General features: G+C 34.4%; 1 protein-coding gene across 10 annotated transcripts in view; it reads right to left on the bottom strand.

Annotated features, from left to right (window-relative positions):
• Positions 1-17110, bottom strand: part of TRDN (triadin) — a 224279-nt gene that overhangs the window by 181926 nt on the left and 25243 nt on the right. For 9 of the 10 annotated variants that reach the window (XM_051792113.1, XM_051792115.1, XM_051792118.1 and 6 more), the window contains exons 2-3: positions 10531-10740; positions 4008-4055 (exon numbers count right to left, since the gene is read on the bottom strand). In XM_051792113.1, the coding sequence (XP_051648073.1) occupies positions 4008-4055; positions 10531-10740 (258 nt within the window). The remainder of the gene's footprint in view (positions 1-4007; positions 4056-10530; positions 10741-17110) is intronic. The other variant, XM_051792117.1, reaches the window with a different exon arrangement.

Below are 17110 nucleotides of genomic sequence, written 5' to 3'. Positions count from 1 at the left end.
ACTTTATTGGTGTTTGCAAAATGAAATTTTGTATTCAAACTGATACTGTGATCTCACTTGAGGTCTGATGCAAGTGGCACAGGCCTGGAAAATTATCTCCCGCACAGATCTTCTGTTTAACTTGTATTTCCAACATTTTTGAATTGTAATGCTAACAGTAATGATGTGTCCTAAAATTCCGAAGAACATGATAGCAGCTAATGCTAAAGTGAAAATTACAACTGATTAAATCCATGCTTTTAGCTCTACCCACAACTTTGACAACAGGTTCTACTAGGTCCCTAGTAGAACAAAACACACTAGAAAAAAAAGAAATTTAGCAGTTCTAGTGGTAACAAGTACAGAGAAAGATTCCATTTATCTCAAACACATGCAAAGAAAGTCAACCATTCCCAGAAGATTTGCATATTCTTGATTCAGGAGTGAAGATGAAAGAATGCAGATTTTCATTAAAAAGTTTGAGTTTGATATTTTCATGTAATTTGATTTCATTTTTTTTAATTTACAAATGTCCAACAATGGAATAGTATGATGAGATTTTTTTAAGATAGTTTTGCATTCAGTATATTCAGACTGGATCAGCTGTCTTCTGTCCAACTTTTCATTTCTTAGTAAACCTTAGAACACTAATTATTTTAAAAGTAAGCTCACAATTTTCTTTTTTTTTTTGCTAGCATATGTTATATAGTGTGTAATATATAATTTGTAACTAATCTATAGCTATAAACTATAATTAATAGATGACATATCATCTCTAAACTATTGTGCTGAGAGTAGAAGGGGCAGGATCTTGAATTTAAACTGTAAATAGCTTTTATGAATACAGAGTATTTCTCAGACAGATACAGGCTGTGACGTTCCACCTTTCGCTGAACTTTTAAGTAGCGACTGAGCCAATCATTTCCCTTAGACAATGTAGTAGAAAAATTACTAAATGCCTGTTGAAGGAGCAAGGAGGGGAAAGGAAGTAAATGGATACTCATGAGGTTAAGCTTAGGCATGAAACATAAAATTAATATTGAAGAATTTTGTTGACAGTATGTAATTTCCTTTCATCGCGGCTTTAAGTTTAGATTATCCTACCTAGGCAAATGTACCTGAAATGTTATTGAATCCCTGGTGGTTTCTAGACTCCCTCAAAAGCCAATGCAGATAAATGTATTGTGAACTTCTGAAGGCAAGTCTCTTGCTTTCCACTGAAATCTTTTTTAGTATTATATGAATTAATTTCCAAAGATGTCAATTTCTTTCCATTGACTAGAAAGGAAAGGAAGCCTGAAAAATAAGCATGGACATGACATCTTATTTTCATACGACTGAGGTATGGATCCTATTAGTGATGTCATGGATCCTATTAGTGATGTTATTTCATATTTAAATCCTATTTGTCATTGTACACTTAGGTTAAGCACTTAGATCTGTAACTTTACACTCATAATTAATTCCAGGTCAGTACAACTATTCACATTGATAAATTACTTACATTCTGCAACACTGGTGCCAACAAAAAGGCTTGGCTAGAACATTTTGTTTTGTCATGTTTTTTTATTACTTGGTATAACATAAGAGATGTTTTGTAGATCAGTTAAAGTTTATCTGTACTTCTGCTAGCATGATCACTGTGATGAGAATAATTAACAGTTTTGCCTTTTCGTTTTCAGTGAGAAGTCAAAATTCTAAGTCCATAACTTTCTGGAAAATGCTGAAACTTGTAAGAGTTAAAGCTGACTGAGAAAGAATCCCAATCAAATTAAAGGACTTTGTATGTTACTTTTCAACAAAACCTTATTGTGGGAAAACTCAGTTGTAGAAAGTTGGAGAAAGCTTTTTATCTACTATAGATATCTGCATAACAATTTGGAAGCTTGTTTGGATTTTCTTTACTAAAAATATGCAAATTTCTTTAAAATAATTCTCTAAGAAATAATTCTCTAAGAAATAATTTCGGACATGTTATAGGTATTTAATACTTCTAAAAACTCCCTATGTAATTTGAAGCTGGCACATCAAATTCTTTGTAGCTCTCTAGCATTATTGGTACAGAAACAGTAATTTGATTAAAAATGTGAAAACAAGAATTCTGAACAATTAATTTCTTCATTTTTTAAGTCTCCTTGGCTCACAATTTTAACTCCAATTGATTTGAAAATTGAATTCATAACTTTAATGATAATTAATATCTCACACTTAACACAGCTCCTTGAAACCAACCAATGACAGATTTCTCAAGTCCTGCAATTGGCATTAAGTGTGTTCGTGGGATAGAAGATAATTTTGATAAAGTGACAAAGTAACTTCAGTAAAATTGTGGTATGTTTGAACAGAAAAATGCTTTGTTTCATAATGGGTCCTTTAACAGTGACTTTTGGAAACAAGAGTTGAGTAATCACATGGTATGATTTGCTGTAGCGCCTCAAGCAAATTTGGTTATGTTTCATGGTCTGTGTCATCTATTCCTATGAAGTGCACTACAATAAGTGACTAATTGATTTATCTGTGCAAATTACTTCAGTAATTATTCCAGTCTTAATAACTTTACCACAAATATAGTCCCCTATAAATCTTTTTTGTTTGTCAAATTGTTAAATACAAATTCAGAGTTCAATCTATACTAAAGTGGCCTTTTTTTTAACAAATTACAGCAAATTAGATAATAATTGTTAGATTTTCATCAATTACATATTTTGACTTCAGTGAATTGAATGCAATTAAATTACAAATGATGGTAATTATCTGGTGTAAAGATTGATCTATGAGATATAAACTACTTCATTGATACTGACAAGGTACAGATGATGAAGACAGAATTTGTGTCATGTTTGATAAAATACAAAAGCCTAACACTAGTTTGTGATAAAGCATATCCTATTTTTAGTAAAAAATAAAATAATTAAATATGGAGACCTATATTTTAATTTGAAAATTTATATCTCTTAAGTTTAGTAGTAATAGTACTTTATTTCTACACTGTGAATTAAGATACTAAACTCAATACAAACTTAAAATCTTCCGTTATTAATATTCCAGTTTATCAACATAGCTGTCCTTAGGTCTTATCTTTCTGTTTCAGAGACTAACATTTTTATAGCACTAAGCTTAAGCACCAGAAAAAAACTTGGACAGGTGTCATTGAAATATAAGTATAAAAATAATGATTTAATTTTTATACTTATAAGTATATTGAATTATTGCATATAAAAACAATACCAAAAATGCAGACTAAGCATTTCTCAGTAATTTCCATTTTATAAGTACTTATATTGTAAATATGAAGACTACAACCTGTAGTTTAAATCTTCCCTGTCTCTTTCTAATATCAGCCTTAGATAATTGTATTGAGGTCAAGTCCATAGAGAAAACCTCACCTGAAAGCGGACAAAGAAGTAGGCATAACTAGAACCTACTCACCAAAATTTAGAAAGAAATTCACAAACTGTCATAAAGTATCAGATAATTTCAGGTACTTTTGATATAGCTGTACACGTGGACAGGAGTGTATGTTTAGGATGGGCTTTACATGTAATTTATATGGCTTGATTTAGTCTCAGCTGGAAGGTTTTGATTTGGTTGGTAAGACCCTCATTAGGTGGCTTTTTCTGAAACAGACAGACATTTTATCTAAAATAATTTGAAGCTTTATTTTTTCCTCATTCTATGGGTTCAGTTCTCTGACTAAGAACACAGATCTTAGCTTCAGGTTAAAAAGCTGTTAAGTAATTGTACAATGGCATTTTTAAAGGACATTTAAAGTGTAAAATTAGTATCTCAGCTTGACACCATTTTCTGGGAATCGCCTGACTGGAGTCAACTCTTAGCAGTCAGGTCTACTTCAAGCACAATGTGAAAATCAGGAATAGGCTGTTGCCATGAACTTTGCAGCCCCAGCCATCCAGAGTTGGGGTTAGCTGAGAAGCAAGGCTGTGCCACATCCTGGCACTCTGCTTGTGCCCATGCTTTGTTATCATCGCACACACGTATTCAGAACACTGCAGGCAGAAGGTCTTTACCAGGTGGTAAACAGGGATCATCGCAATGTTGTGAATAGGTGTCTATAGCTGATGGCAACAGGATGAACCCCAGAAAGGCCAATAAAAAAAAAAGGAAGAAACACCATTAGCAATAATGAACATTCTCAGCTGTCTCTTGGTTAAAGGAAACACTTAAGGAGTGAAGGGAGGAGTTTTTTTAATCTCTGTGGGGCTGCTGTTATGAAGCAGAAATTGGAGTTCATTCAAAAAAACCAGTATGATCTAGGTGTAAGATAATACAGTATGAATCAGAGCAATGTGAAAATATGATTGAATAAGATACAGGTATTTTCACAAGTTACAAACAAATTCTATTACCAAAAAGAATAAATCACATACAGTTGATTCTAGTCGAGTTACTTCAATTTCTTCAACAGCAAATAACCAAAGAGTTGCATCACTGCAATTGTTACTGAAGTGAATTACTGGTTTGGTTTGCTTGTTTAAAATTAAAAATTTCACAAATACCATTATGCACCTGAAATTTGGTTTGTGTTTTTTATCCCATGAAGCATATTTAAGCATGAATTCTCCACTTAAATCCTTCCCTATTCATGAAGACAGTTTCTAAAATTTCATATTTTCAACTTCATGACTTCATGAAGTTTGATCTATCGTAATTTATCATCTTTTATATGCTAGACCTTTTGGGATGAATGCAGCACTTGCAGCACTGCAATACTTCATAGACTGTCATTCTTTCCAGTGTAAACTCATTTTCTAGGGGTTTATAACTCAGCTATGAGATCCACTGCAGAGTGAAACATGGCAAACCAGATGTCATCTGGGCAGCCCTTCTTTAAACTGGAATTTGGCTTAAATTCCTTTAGTTGTTTTTATCATTATGAAAGAGAAAAAATATTTTGTAGGTTTTGGGTACATTAGTTGAAGTCTCGTATAATTCAGTTAAGAATTTCATTAAGAATTTTGAAATAGATAAGCTGTTTAATCATGCTTTGGATTGGCACTTGTAAATACAGTAAAAGTTGTATTTCAGAAGACTGTAGCACTGTTTTGATAAATTCCAGGCTAAGAGTTGGACTTGATGATCCTTGTGGATCCCTTCCAAATCACCCTACTCTGTGATTCTGTGATTTGCCTAGGGTTTTGCATGTTTGAAAAAGAGACAAAATTATTTGTTCCACTAAATTTGCTGGTGCTTTAAACTCATACAGAAGTTCATTTTTTTATTAAATAAGTGCAGAGGTATTATCAGCTTTAACATTGGTGAATATGTTGTAAATATAAGAGCATATATAAGTACACTTTTTTTTGCATATCTTAAAATTTCCAGTGAACATGAGCCCAACAGGATGACTACAGTGAGATAATATTACAGGAGAAAAATGTGTGTATATATTCCTAATAATTATTATCTCACAAAAAAATAGAAAAAAAAGAAGAAAAGAAAAGAAACCCAGTAGAATAGCCATATTTTGCTGAATTCCATGTCTCCTAATGAAAAAATGCTCTGGACCTAATAGGTTTTGCATCTTACAGTTTTACTGTGAAGGAGGCTAGGGAAAATAATGTCCATGTCAGTAATAAAATACAAGTGGTTTAGAGTCATGTTCTTTACTTTTGTGCATCTTTTTGTTCCAAAATATAGATTTTTATGTGACAAATGGTTCTCTAATTTTCATTTGTTTTCCTCTGCTGGAGAATAATAATAGGTATATTCTATGCATACTACCCAGGGCCAGCCAAAACTTTCTGTGATTACAAGACAGTAATAGAAATGACCATGAGTTCAGGAAGAGAAATGGTGCCTTCAGGCTTTGTTATTCAGAAGCTAGTATGGGAGAACCCACAACAATTTGGTCAGATGTTCTGTCATTATCTTAAAAAGAAAAAAAATAATTAAAGAAAAAAATTACAGACAGCATCTAAGTGGATAGGAGCTTCATGCCTCCATCTCCTGTTAGCTCCCCATTTCTCTCATTGACAGGTATTACCTCCACAGAGATCTGCTTTGCTTCAGGTGTCTAAAAAGCCTCTTGATGGCTGACCAAAACAAATTATCCACAACAAAGAGCCTATTCTTTTTTTCATTTATGAAAGCAGTCGTGATAAAATGCTAAGCTCATCCTGCTAGGAGTGTGTGAGTGTGTGTTTTCTATATTTTCACTTAGATTGTTTTGTGGGTAATTTTGGGTTTCCTAGATTTGTTGAGGTTTCATTAGGTTTGATTTAGTCTGACCTTTAGGTGACTGGCTAAATCACTATCAATTTTCTCTGAATATTGAACACTCTGAATCTGAAATTAGGATGGTGTTAATTGGTTGTAATTGGTCACAGAGATGGCAGGGAATTTTGAACACTCTATTAGCCCATTACCAAATGTGAATTCCTGGGTAATTAATCTTTAAGACTAAAATAATCTTAAAGTATTTAGTTACATTTACCAATTAAAATATATAATCCAGTCATACATGCAAGAAATGTATGAAATATATTCATGAATTATGAAGCCAATTAAAAAGGTGTATTTTCTAACACAAAGGATGGTAGTAATAAACTCCTGCAACACACGCATCAAAACAAATTTTTTTATGCATATCTGAAGATATTCAAAATGTATGAGACCATTCAATGTAGTATGATACTTATTGCATATTCATGCACACTATGTACTGCATAAGATTTTTGGTTTCTTATCTCAGGCTTTTGTATTGCATGTCACCTTCATACCACACTACAAATATTTCAGTCATGTTTATAGTTGTACAATACAGCATGATAGGAATGCAAGTTTTCATTTCTTTCCTCAGAGGAATGAGCATAATACACTAAAGCACAACACTGCAAAAATTTAGTTTCCTTCTTCTGGGTAGATAGAACTGGGGTGAAACTTTCAACACTGATCTAATTTTTGTCTCATGCTTTCCTCAAAATCCAATGCCAAAGCTAAAGATGATTTGCAGGTTCGATCTTTGTTCTAACCTCTAAACAAACTAATGCATAACCACCAAGGAGGCACAGCTTTACACATGCAACCTGTAACATAGTTCTCCTCTTATGGTATATTTTATATCATAACCAGCACCTCCTGAATAATACAGAGTACTATAGTATTTACAGTCATCATGTTCTGGACATGTAGAATTACACAAAAATATATTGTAAATCTTTTTATGAGTGAAGCTTGAACTCATGTAATCTAACTTCAGTTACCTGAACCTTCAGTGTTATCCACGCTCGGCCTCTGTCAGTTCTAAAAGCTACTTTTCAAATACTGAGTAAAAAGGCATCCCACAAAAGTAATTTACCACATTTACTTTAGGATGAAACTAAGCACCATTTTTTCATATAGTTACTCGCGGGACAAATTTCATCCTATATAAATTGTCAAATTTCCCCAACTTGATAGTTTACTTCTAAAAGAACGTGAAACCATAGTAATCAAAAGCAAAATCTATGGGTTGGCACTCTAATCACAGAAGGCAGTGTGAAGTTCATACTGATAAATTAAAAAAATACATAAGAGATAAAATGCGTATGCTAATACTATATGTCTTTTTGGAACTATTTGTCTTTTAGATAATGAGATAAAAATTGCTAATTATTGAAGGAAAACAATGCTCCAGTTTAAAGTACTTTCTACTCTGCTGATGTGTTGTACTTCTACTGACCTCCATGACTATGTGTTGTCTAGGTAACTCATAATTTAGGGCATTGCACTTCCTTTATTGCCCAGAGGCTAGTGGCTCTGTAGTGTAATCAGGGGGACCAAATCCATGTATATTCCTCAGCCACACAGTTCCCAGGCAGGTTTACTATGCCAACCTGCTCTTGTTTTCTGGTGCAGTCAGTCCTATGCAGTGGAATTACTGTTAACAGCTGTGCTATGGAAACAGTCATTTCTGGCACAGAAACATAGTGGAAGTCCCTGGTGGGAGGCCATGGATGAAAGTCTTCTGTTATTGTAGCTCTCCTTCAAAAATCTGCAGACTAGGCCATCCCTCCCTCTCCTTTTCTCTAGACTGAGTTCAACTCTCTCAGCTTGCCTCATTCATATGCTATGCATACTTTCTAAACTTGAACTTCATGGAACTTCAGGTAGAGAAATGGGAAAGAAATTGAATGCACTGACTTATGAAAGGCAAGTGTTCTTTGAGGAAAAACACAAGGAATTTTCTGTGTTTTATGGATTAAAAAAGTATGCAGTTGAATATAATTTCTTTGGCATCTTTCATTTGCATTTGAAAACTAGGAAATTAATTTTAATCATGCTTGAAAACTATATTTACAGTCCTGAAAACAACTATTCATGCTTTTTATGCAGGTCTGATTCTTCAAAGAACAGTGTCAAACTCAAGAGAAAATATCACTGGGTTTTAGATTTAAGGAGTCACTTATATATGCTCCAAATATGCTCCAAATATGCTCCAAATTCTACTTTCTATGTGAAAAGAAGGCAAAGGGCCTTCACTGGAGGCAAAGGGCCTAGCTGTCCAAGAGTGAAAATCATTCTAGTATTAATAATGACAGTCAGGTGATTCTATGTGAAATCTTCAGCTATTTTAATGGAATTTTTATAAATCAGTGTGTTTAACTTGAAGTAGGAACTCCAGAAGTAAAACCAAACCAAGAGTTATGGTAAGAGCTACGTAGCTATTGTTAAATTTATGTAAATACAGAAAACAGTCTAATACATCCTCGTCTAAAGAAGTACAGTAGTTTCTTCTCTTAACTGTTGACCATCAAGACCTGATTTAAATGCTGGCTTAATTAATCACTTAATTAATATCATTGGAAAAGAAAAGAAATGAATTCATAAACTCAAAGTACTAAAGTATCATCTCTCAGAGACCTCCACAAAATGCAAACTCACCCTTCAGATTAAATATTATTTTATTTCTACATCCTGGTCTGAAAATGTCAGTTTCCATCAACATTGGTGACGTTTAAACTCATTTAGTCAATATAATATGAGCAGAATTACATCTTAGATGCTTCCTTCAGTCTCCAGTACAAATTCTTATTACTTAGCATTACCCTGACTTGCATTACCCTGACTTATATATCAAACATGTGTGACTTGCCAGCCAGTTCAGGAATTGCTTAGTATAAGAGTGTAGTCTCAGTTATGTCCTCCTTCTTGATTGTTCATATAAAATATATTAAGAACTTGACTAATTGATTGATTGATTGATTAATGGTTAATATGGAAAACTGAAGCAGAATATGATAGTTTCTCTTTCTTGGTTTCTATATACATTGTAGTATCCAGTGTGTGATGTCCAAATTAAAATCTGATGTCTATATTGGAAAGATCTCTAAAAAATAACTTTATGTTTTGCTGGAACTCAAGTGATGTCCTTCTGAAAACAAAGACAGAGGAGAAAAAAAATTAAGAAAGTTTTGTGGTACATTTTCTCCAAATTTCAAACTCTGTGACATCCTTTGATCCAGGATTAGTTGGTTTCTTTCAAGATCTATCTGTGTCTCAAAAGCTTTTTAAGTAAATCTTGAAGTCAATATTGATATATAGCAGGACAAAAAAAAAATCTATGAATTTATCAGTAAACTAATAAAGTCCAGGAAATTTACTCCAAAACATCAACTCAATTTGTTTTGAATTAAAAGGTTGAAGTCTGAAATTCAATTCCTAGTTAATTATTGTGACAGAAGTGATAACTTTAGAATTGGAGCTCTACTTTAAGAAAGAAAAGTACTGTAATCATTTGTTTTCTGCATCACATACAGGTTTCCCAGTTGTTACAGGCTGTTTCACCTAAGTTTTACTGCCTTAATATCTTGTTGATCATTATACACCCTTTGCAAACATAGGTAATTAATTTATTTTTCATTATATATAACTGCCAGACAAAAGGCATAAAAATTCTGTTCCATTCTATTCCCTGTTCCTTTTTCCAGTTCCTCAATTAGAATCACAATCCTTGTACCACCCACTTTATTTTCATCTTTGCCCTCATTAATCTATACGTACCTTTAAACTCGATCTTGTTCAGTCAGCTTGCCAAGTCTTAAACTAGGCTAGAGTATTGAAGACAAGGATGTGACCTAGCTAATATTAGGAATCTGGTCCTCTGTGCTTATGGTTTTTGAAGATCAGTTTTAAGGTTAGCATGTTTAGAAATTATCTGCATTTTTCTAGTCATTGAAATGTGTAAGCAGATATCAGAATAGTTAAGGCAACTATTAAAGGCTTTATATTTCAGAAAATATGAATTAATTATTTTTATTGAAAAACTTATATAGAAATTGCAAAATGGAAATCTGACTATACATGCTCATATACATATTACATTACTGTCAATATGCATGGTTTTGAGGATGAAGATGGGTTGCAAAATGAAGAGACTTAAATTGTAATAATACATTTTGACATTTCTTATATCTTCTCTCTTGGTAAACTTGGCAGAGACACTATGCTGTCCCCAAAGTAAGACACATGCATAACTGTGTAATACACATTCCTTAATACATTTTAAAATTTTAATATACAAGGTGTCAAACAGAATATGTTGAGTTTTACCTGCCAAGTCTTTGTAATCCACCAAGTCAAACATTACAATAGCTACTGCTGACCAGGTAATAATCAGAGCAACAACGAGAAGCCATGCTGCTGGTGAGCTGAATGTTGTCACGAGGTCTTCTGTAACTGATTTCTTGCCCACTTTCATGGATGATGAAGGAACGGATCCATTCTTACCATCTATTATTGTTGTAGTTGTAGACATATGTCCTATGCAAACAGTCAAAGCAGAGAAAAGTCAAGACAACTTGGAGCCTAAAAATCAAGAATATGAATATTGTTTTGAAATTGCTTTATAATAAGAATGTTTAAAATAAATATAAATATCACATTCTTAAAAAAAGGTTTTGCTCTTTCTGGAAGAAGGTTTTCCTCAACTGGGCCTACTTTTAGTAAAGGTAATTTGGGAGCAACATGATGAAACAGCCTTTTGGATTTTAATATGACATTTTTTAATCTGCCACAAACAACTACAGACCTAGAAGAGTGATTGATGAAAGCATAAAGTAACCTTACCCTATAAAGGACAGTCTTGTTAGGGGCTGCAGGTCAGATTCTCAGGTGATGTGATTAAGTGTACTTCCATTGACTGTGATGGAGCTAATGTGTCTGCCACTTGAGGATTGGCTGGAATTCTGCTGTCAAGGACACGTATCAGTGGCAGTAGAAATATATCTAATCCATTTCATCTCACAGAAACACAAATGATTTACATGTACAGTGTCCTTACAAGTTGTGAAGAAGCTTGTAGCTGATTTTTTAATATCTTTGTTTGTGGAATTTTTCACTAAATGCTATAATCTCCTAAGAAACAAGAATTACAGTGCCAAAGCAGACTTAGTTCCAGAAAGTATAGGCTTGGTGCTAGAAACCTGGTATGAAGGTGAGTACTACTTAGCTAAGTGAGCAGTTGACACACATTATCTGTTTAATGGACATTACCAAAAGTGAATTAATCTACTTCTTCCCGGGGTATTAAAAATGTTAATTCTGACACAAACCAAAATTATGGTAACTGAAGCCTGACCACATTTGAAAGTTCTCAAATTAATCTTCCTCATATAGGATAGTGATAAACTAAATGGTTTTGGTTGGCATTTGTATTTCATTATATGCAATAACTATAGTAAAAATAGTCATAACACTACAGTCGAAACTAGTAGAAGACCACAGTATCTCCACTTAGCTTAGTTTGCAACATCTACTTTTAAAATATTCAATTACATGTTACATATATTCTTGGTCTGGTTGATGAAACCAACTTTCATAAATTACTTTCAATTATTTCAGGGACCTTTGCTCACACAGACACCTAAAATTTCACTTTTGACACAGAAAATGGCAAATATGCATTTAGAAACTATTTCTGGAGCTAAGGTACAGGCTTTTGAAGACTTTCAGACATTCACCATCACAACAGGTATGTAGCTGTTTCTGAGAATCACAACACTGATATTCTTAAAGAAATACATGAATAAACGATAAGATGTTTAATATTACCCATAGGTACATACACTTTTCCCTAAAAAACCCAAAAAAGTCTTCCAATCCTTGTGCTAATGAATACTGGTTTTGTTCCTTTTTCTGTAGAAAGTGAAAACAATATTCCAGAGTGATATTGAAATGACCTTTATATGTCTCCCATAAAACTATAGAACTGGGAAGGAAAATGTTGGTGTCAGAAGTTCCCTAACTCTTAATCTGCCATATCTGTAGAGTTTTCAAATTCATACCCCAATCTAGTCTAGATTTCTTTTCTTTTTATTATTATTATGTAGTGCATTATGTTAGTGTGTATTTCCCTTAGCTCTACCTTTTAAGCTTGCCTCTGCACGAGCATGCTGGTACTGATCCATGCCTTGCTTTAAGCCCCAAAAAGCTGCTCTGCTACACAGCAGTGTTGTGTAAGCAGAACAAGATTGGCATATTACATGCTTTTTGTAACTTATTTGAAATTTAGTCTGATTTATAGAATGTGTATTCTGTTTATAAATAATGTCTATCTCCTAGGATAGAATGTATGCAATTTTTTTTAAATATTGTAAAACCATCACTGCTTCCATTTCTCCAAAACATTAATTTTAGATCAAACATTTCACAGTGGGAGGAAAAATCTGCCAAGTGACAACCAGCAATAAAGATCAGCTTCCTAAGTCAAATTCAAAATCAATAGCATTTTGTTACCCTACTGCATACAAAATGCAGGCAATTTGTGAAAGCAACAGGTCATAAATGACACATTATGCATTTTTTCCCCTTGGGAATATCAGTCAGAGTTTATGATGTGTAAAAGAGAATAGAAATGTACTGTTTCATGTCGACAAATCTGATTAGTACCACAGCCTATCTTCAAGGACATCCTAATGACAGATATTTGCGCAATTATAATACAAGCAATTAAAACTCTGAGTCTGTACACAGATACAGACTCAATCACCAGTCAAAGGATCATTCCTCTAGGTTTGATTCTATGTAAAAATAGTTCCTTCCTATTAAGTATACCTAACTTTTCAAATTCAAACTGCTATGTGTCTTTGGTGAAGAAAATAGTTACTGACAAATTATCAGAGTAAAGCTGCAGAGGCAAAGCTCAAGTATGCTAGAAGGTTAGCTATGGCATGCTTTTGGCTGCTGATGTAGTCAAGTCAGATTTCCCCTTGAAAACTCAGGATGTTATACAATAAAATTACCACTGCTAACATTCATTGAAGTGTGAGTGAACAGCTATTGATTCAAATTTGACTGGAAGTCAAGCTAAGAAAACTGCTGTTATACTGCTAGAGGTTCCCAATGCAGGTGTTTGCAGTATGATTCAGGTGCCTAAGAAAAATCTCCAGTGTTGTTATAGATGATTTATGATATCACAGACATCCTCACAGGACTGGCAAGCAACATCTACAGGGTAAAGATCTACTCCTGAACTGCCTAAAAAAAAACCAAAGCAAAAATCAGACAGGATGTCCTAAAGCACTGAAAATAGAAATCAAATTTTTATGTCCCTAGATACCAATATAAACAAAATTGGCTGGAGGACTTTATCTGATGACTCCTTAGAAAGATATTTTTTGCTACTACATAATCTCATGTAGGATGGATTGTATATTGATACCATCATCATTTAATGACTCCAAAAAGAAAAGGCAATAACACCAAGATGACTGCCCTCTCCCTTACAAGCATTTTGTTACTGTAGTACCTTGGTGCTAGCCTCATGCTTTTTTCTGCCTGTTTCTTTCTTTGCAGTGCCTAAGTGCTCTGTTTATTTTTATCCATCTCCTACCACTGCTAACCTCCTCCCAAAACCTGCAGTATTGGTATTTTCACAGATAGACAAGTAGAGAAAAGGGGACATAGATATGGGCAATATTTCCAGCCAGCAGTGATTCTCCTTTTCCTCAGAAAAGTACTGAAGTTAGGCAGAGCTCCTGCCCAAGAGGTCATTGGGTCACCACGTGCACAGTGGGGGAATGAGAAAAACAGTCATTTTTGTTGCTTTGAAATCACCTGATGGAGCCTACTGAGTTTGACTTTTACAATTAACAGAGATCATTCAGCTGCAGGTTAAAATCAGATTCCCGAACTTCTCCAGGTATCTTTGCTGCCCATATAATAAACATTTTCTCTCCCAAGACAAATTTCAATGTCCGTATTACAGCCAGAATCCAAGTCGGTTTATTTTAGATGAGCAGTGGACTGGGTGATTCATGAGCAGATCAGTTGTCCCTGCTTTGGGGGAGCAACATCCATCATAGGAGTGGAAGGTGCAGCTGAAGGCTGTTACAATTTCAGCCATCCAATTTTAATCCACCACCACATGTCTGCCAGAGCCTCCTGGCACTTTGGGTTGTGATTGCTATTGATTTTCAATGAGAATGGGAACTTTTAGAAGTTATATATACATTTCTATAAAAAGATTACTCCAGGGATATATACCTCTGACTGCACATCACAATTTCTCATGCACACAGAACTACCCCATCAGGTCACAAATGTCACCTTTACATCAACAGATTGATTTGCTAAATTCCAAACAGCTAAAACTCAGAGATTCTTACTATTCCTCTGGTTTCAGAGTTGTCACTTAAAATACAATCTGAAGACCTATAAGGTCTGGTAAGTATAAATAAACCTTGACAATTGGTGACAACTTTGAGTAAAACATTGTGTGACTTTCAGAGTCCAGAGCGAGCTTGTAGTTCTGGTAGCTTCGATAAAATAGCCTTTGTATTTGTGAGTTGAACTCTCCTTCAGGCATAATAAGCATAGGAGTCCACGGTTAAGGATGAGTGCTTGATTTTGCAGTTCAACACCTTTTTGCATTTCAGGTTTACCTATACCTTCCACTACTCCAGTAGAAAAACAGAACAAAACCTCCAAAACAAACAAACCTACTCCATTCAGACTCATTCAGATGTAAAAGAGTGATTTTCTCTATTTTTGTTATTTCACAAGTCTTTTGTGTATAACAGTCTTAGTTCGTCAATAGTACAAAAAAAATTAAGTAAAATATTTAATGTGCAATGGCTTTTTAAGGCTAGGCAGTTAAAAAGAAGGCTAGTCACAGTACTGAAAAAAGAGGTTGTTCCCTTTTAAATAATAATATTGTTGCTAGGGCAATGCAGTTAGGATGCGAGAAACCTCAGTGCAGTCTGCTCTTAATGAGAGAGCGGGTAAATTTTGACTTGTCTGTTCCACTCTTCAGATGACCTCTCCAATAATAGGCTATAGAGTACTCTGGACTCAGGTCATTGCTAGCTCCTCTTTGACCTATTCCACCTCACTTGGAATATTTAAATACTAATTAAATAAGCAGAAAAGAGTAAAACTAACTGTATAAATTGACACTCTATGTTACGCACTAGCTCAGGCCTTGGGTTTGAACCTGGTGACTTTATCAATCCACCACTGTTGTGATAACGCAGGCAGGAGTCTCAACCTACAGAAAGGAAGGTACCACAGGGAGAAGAGGACAAGGGATTAGAACCCTTAAGTGAAGAACTGGGCAATGGATGTGATAATCTGATGCATTTTTTCAAGCACAGCATATCACCCTTAGTGAGTCCACAGACCTGCAGATATCACAATAATCACTCTTTTCCCATGCGGGGAAAATAATTTCTAACAAAAGAAAAGATTACACCTATGCCTGTTGTTCAGGTGATACTTATGCCTGACAGTGGCATCCTCCTGTTTCAACCTCTCTAGTATGGTTTCTTCTCTCTTGGCTTACAGAAAGGAAAAGACAGAATATCTGCTGTGGTTAATAGTTAGTAGTTTACAATAAAATATCAGTAATAATATTTTTCTTAAAGCGGTCTTATGACTTTTTTCATGCTTTTTGTCTTCTTTATATGTTTATCTGAAAACAAAATTCTGAGCAGAGAGAAGAGGTCAGGATCCACTGTACCCAATTGAATAGAGAGGCTCTACCATCTTATCTGGCCAGCACCAGAGGCCAAAGATGCAGATACTGGATGATGAGCAACAGAATGCAGAACATTTCGGAGGAGGAAGATCAAGAGGAGTCCAGCTGGTCAGAACCTCCAAATACTGCTAAAGTGTGTAACTACAGCGGATTTAAAACCATTTCCTGTGGATGATCTGTAGCCGTGGTGAACTTGAACAGATCAGAAACTTAGCTAGATCCACTAACACGGATCATGATTTCTATTGGACATGCATGGAATACTCCAACACTGACAGAAAAGCAGATGGGAACAGGGAAAGACAACTTAGATAGGCAAATGCAGCTTCCCTTTGAAAGTTCCTCTCTGTCACGATTACCTGTAAGAGACTCTGTGAGAAGGGTAGGAATCTATAGTTCATCCCAGAAAAGGGTGATGGGCACCTCTTGCAGGTCTTCTGAGTATGGAGAAGCTTCTACAAGCTTTTGAGCAGAAATGTGACAATTTTAAGAAAAGCTAATTTATCTCAAGCATAAATCTCTTGAGATGACTGACATCCAGAAATTTCTTCTCCTTTGAATCATATTATATCCCCATACATATGAATAAATGCAACTCAAATAACTAAAGGCAATAGTATATAAAAGGAGTTTCATAACTGATACTACAATCTACACATTTTTAAATTCCCTGCACAATGTGTTGAAGGGTTACTCTACTGTTTATGCAATAAAAGTGCAAAGAGAAAAACCTCTCAACACATATGGTGCATATTGGCAAATGTCAGACTTTAAGGTAGTGTTTCTGCTTAGAAAGCTGGGACTCAGACTGTATGTAAGGGAACATTTGCAGATTTATTGGTGACTGATAGTTATAAAAATGTAATATTCTTTATGAAATGTGGAAAATAGGGCTAGAGATTATGCAGCAGCCAATTCCACATGACAAAAGAAATAGAATAGAGATTATGGAATATGAAGAGGATGGTGCATGAAAATTAGCTGAATGATTGGATTCAGAAAAGGCACTTATAATTACATATAGTGCTGTGTACTTTTTTAATTTCCTTTTCTGTTATTATAACTGTAATGGTTTTATTTTTGATCAATAGAGAGCATCTGATAATTTAAGGAAGTAAATTGATTAATCTTTCTATTCATTCTCCAAGAAATTAT

Source organism: Manacus candei, unplaced genomic scaffold (assembly GCF_025592945.1).
Source record: "Manacus candei isolate 608988 ecotype Guabito, Panama unplaced genomic scaffold, ASM2559294v1 h1tg000034l, whole genome shotgun sequence".
Lineage (NCBI taxonomy): Eukaryota > Metazoa > Chordata > Aves > Passeriformes > Pipridae > Manacus > Manacus candei.
Note: the sequence above shows the minus strand (reverse complement) of the source record. Positions and strands in the feature narration are given on the sequence as shown.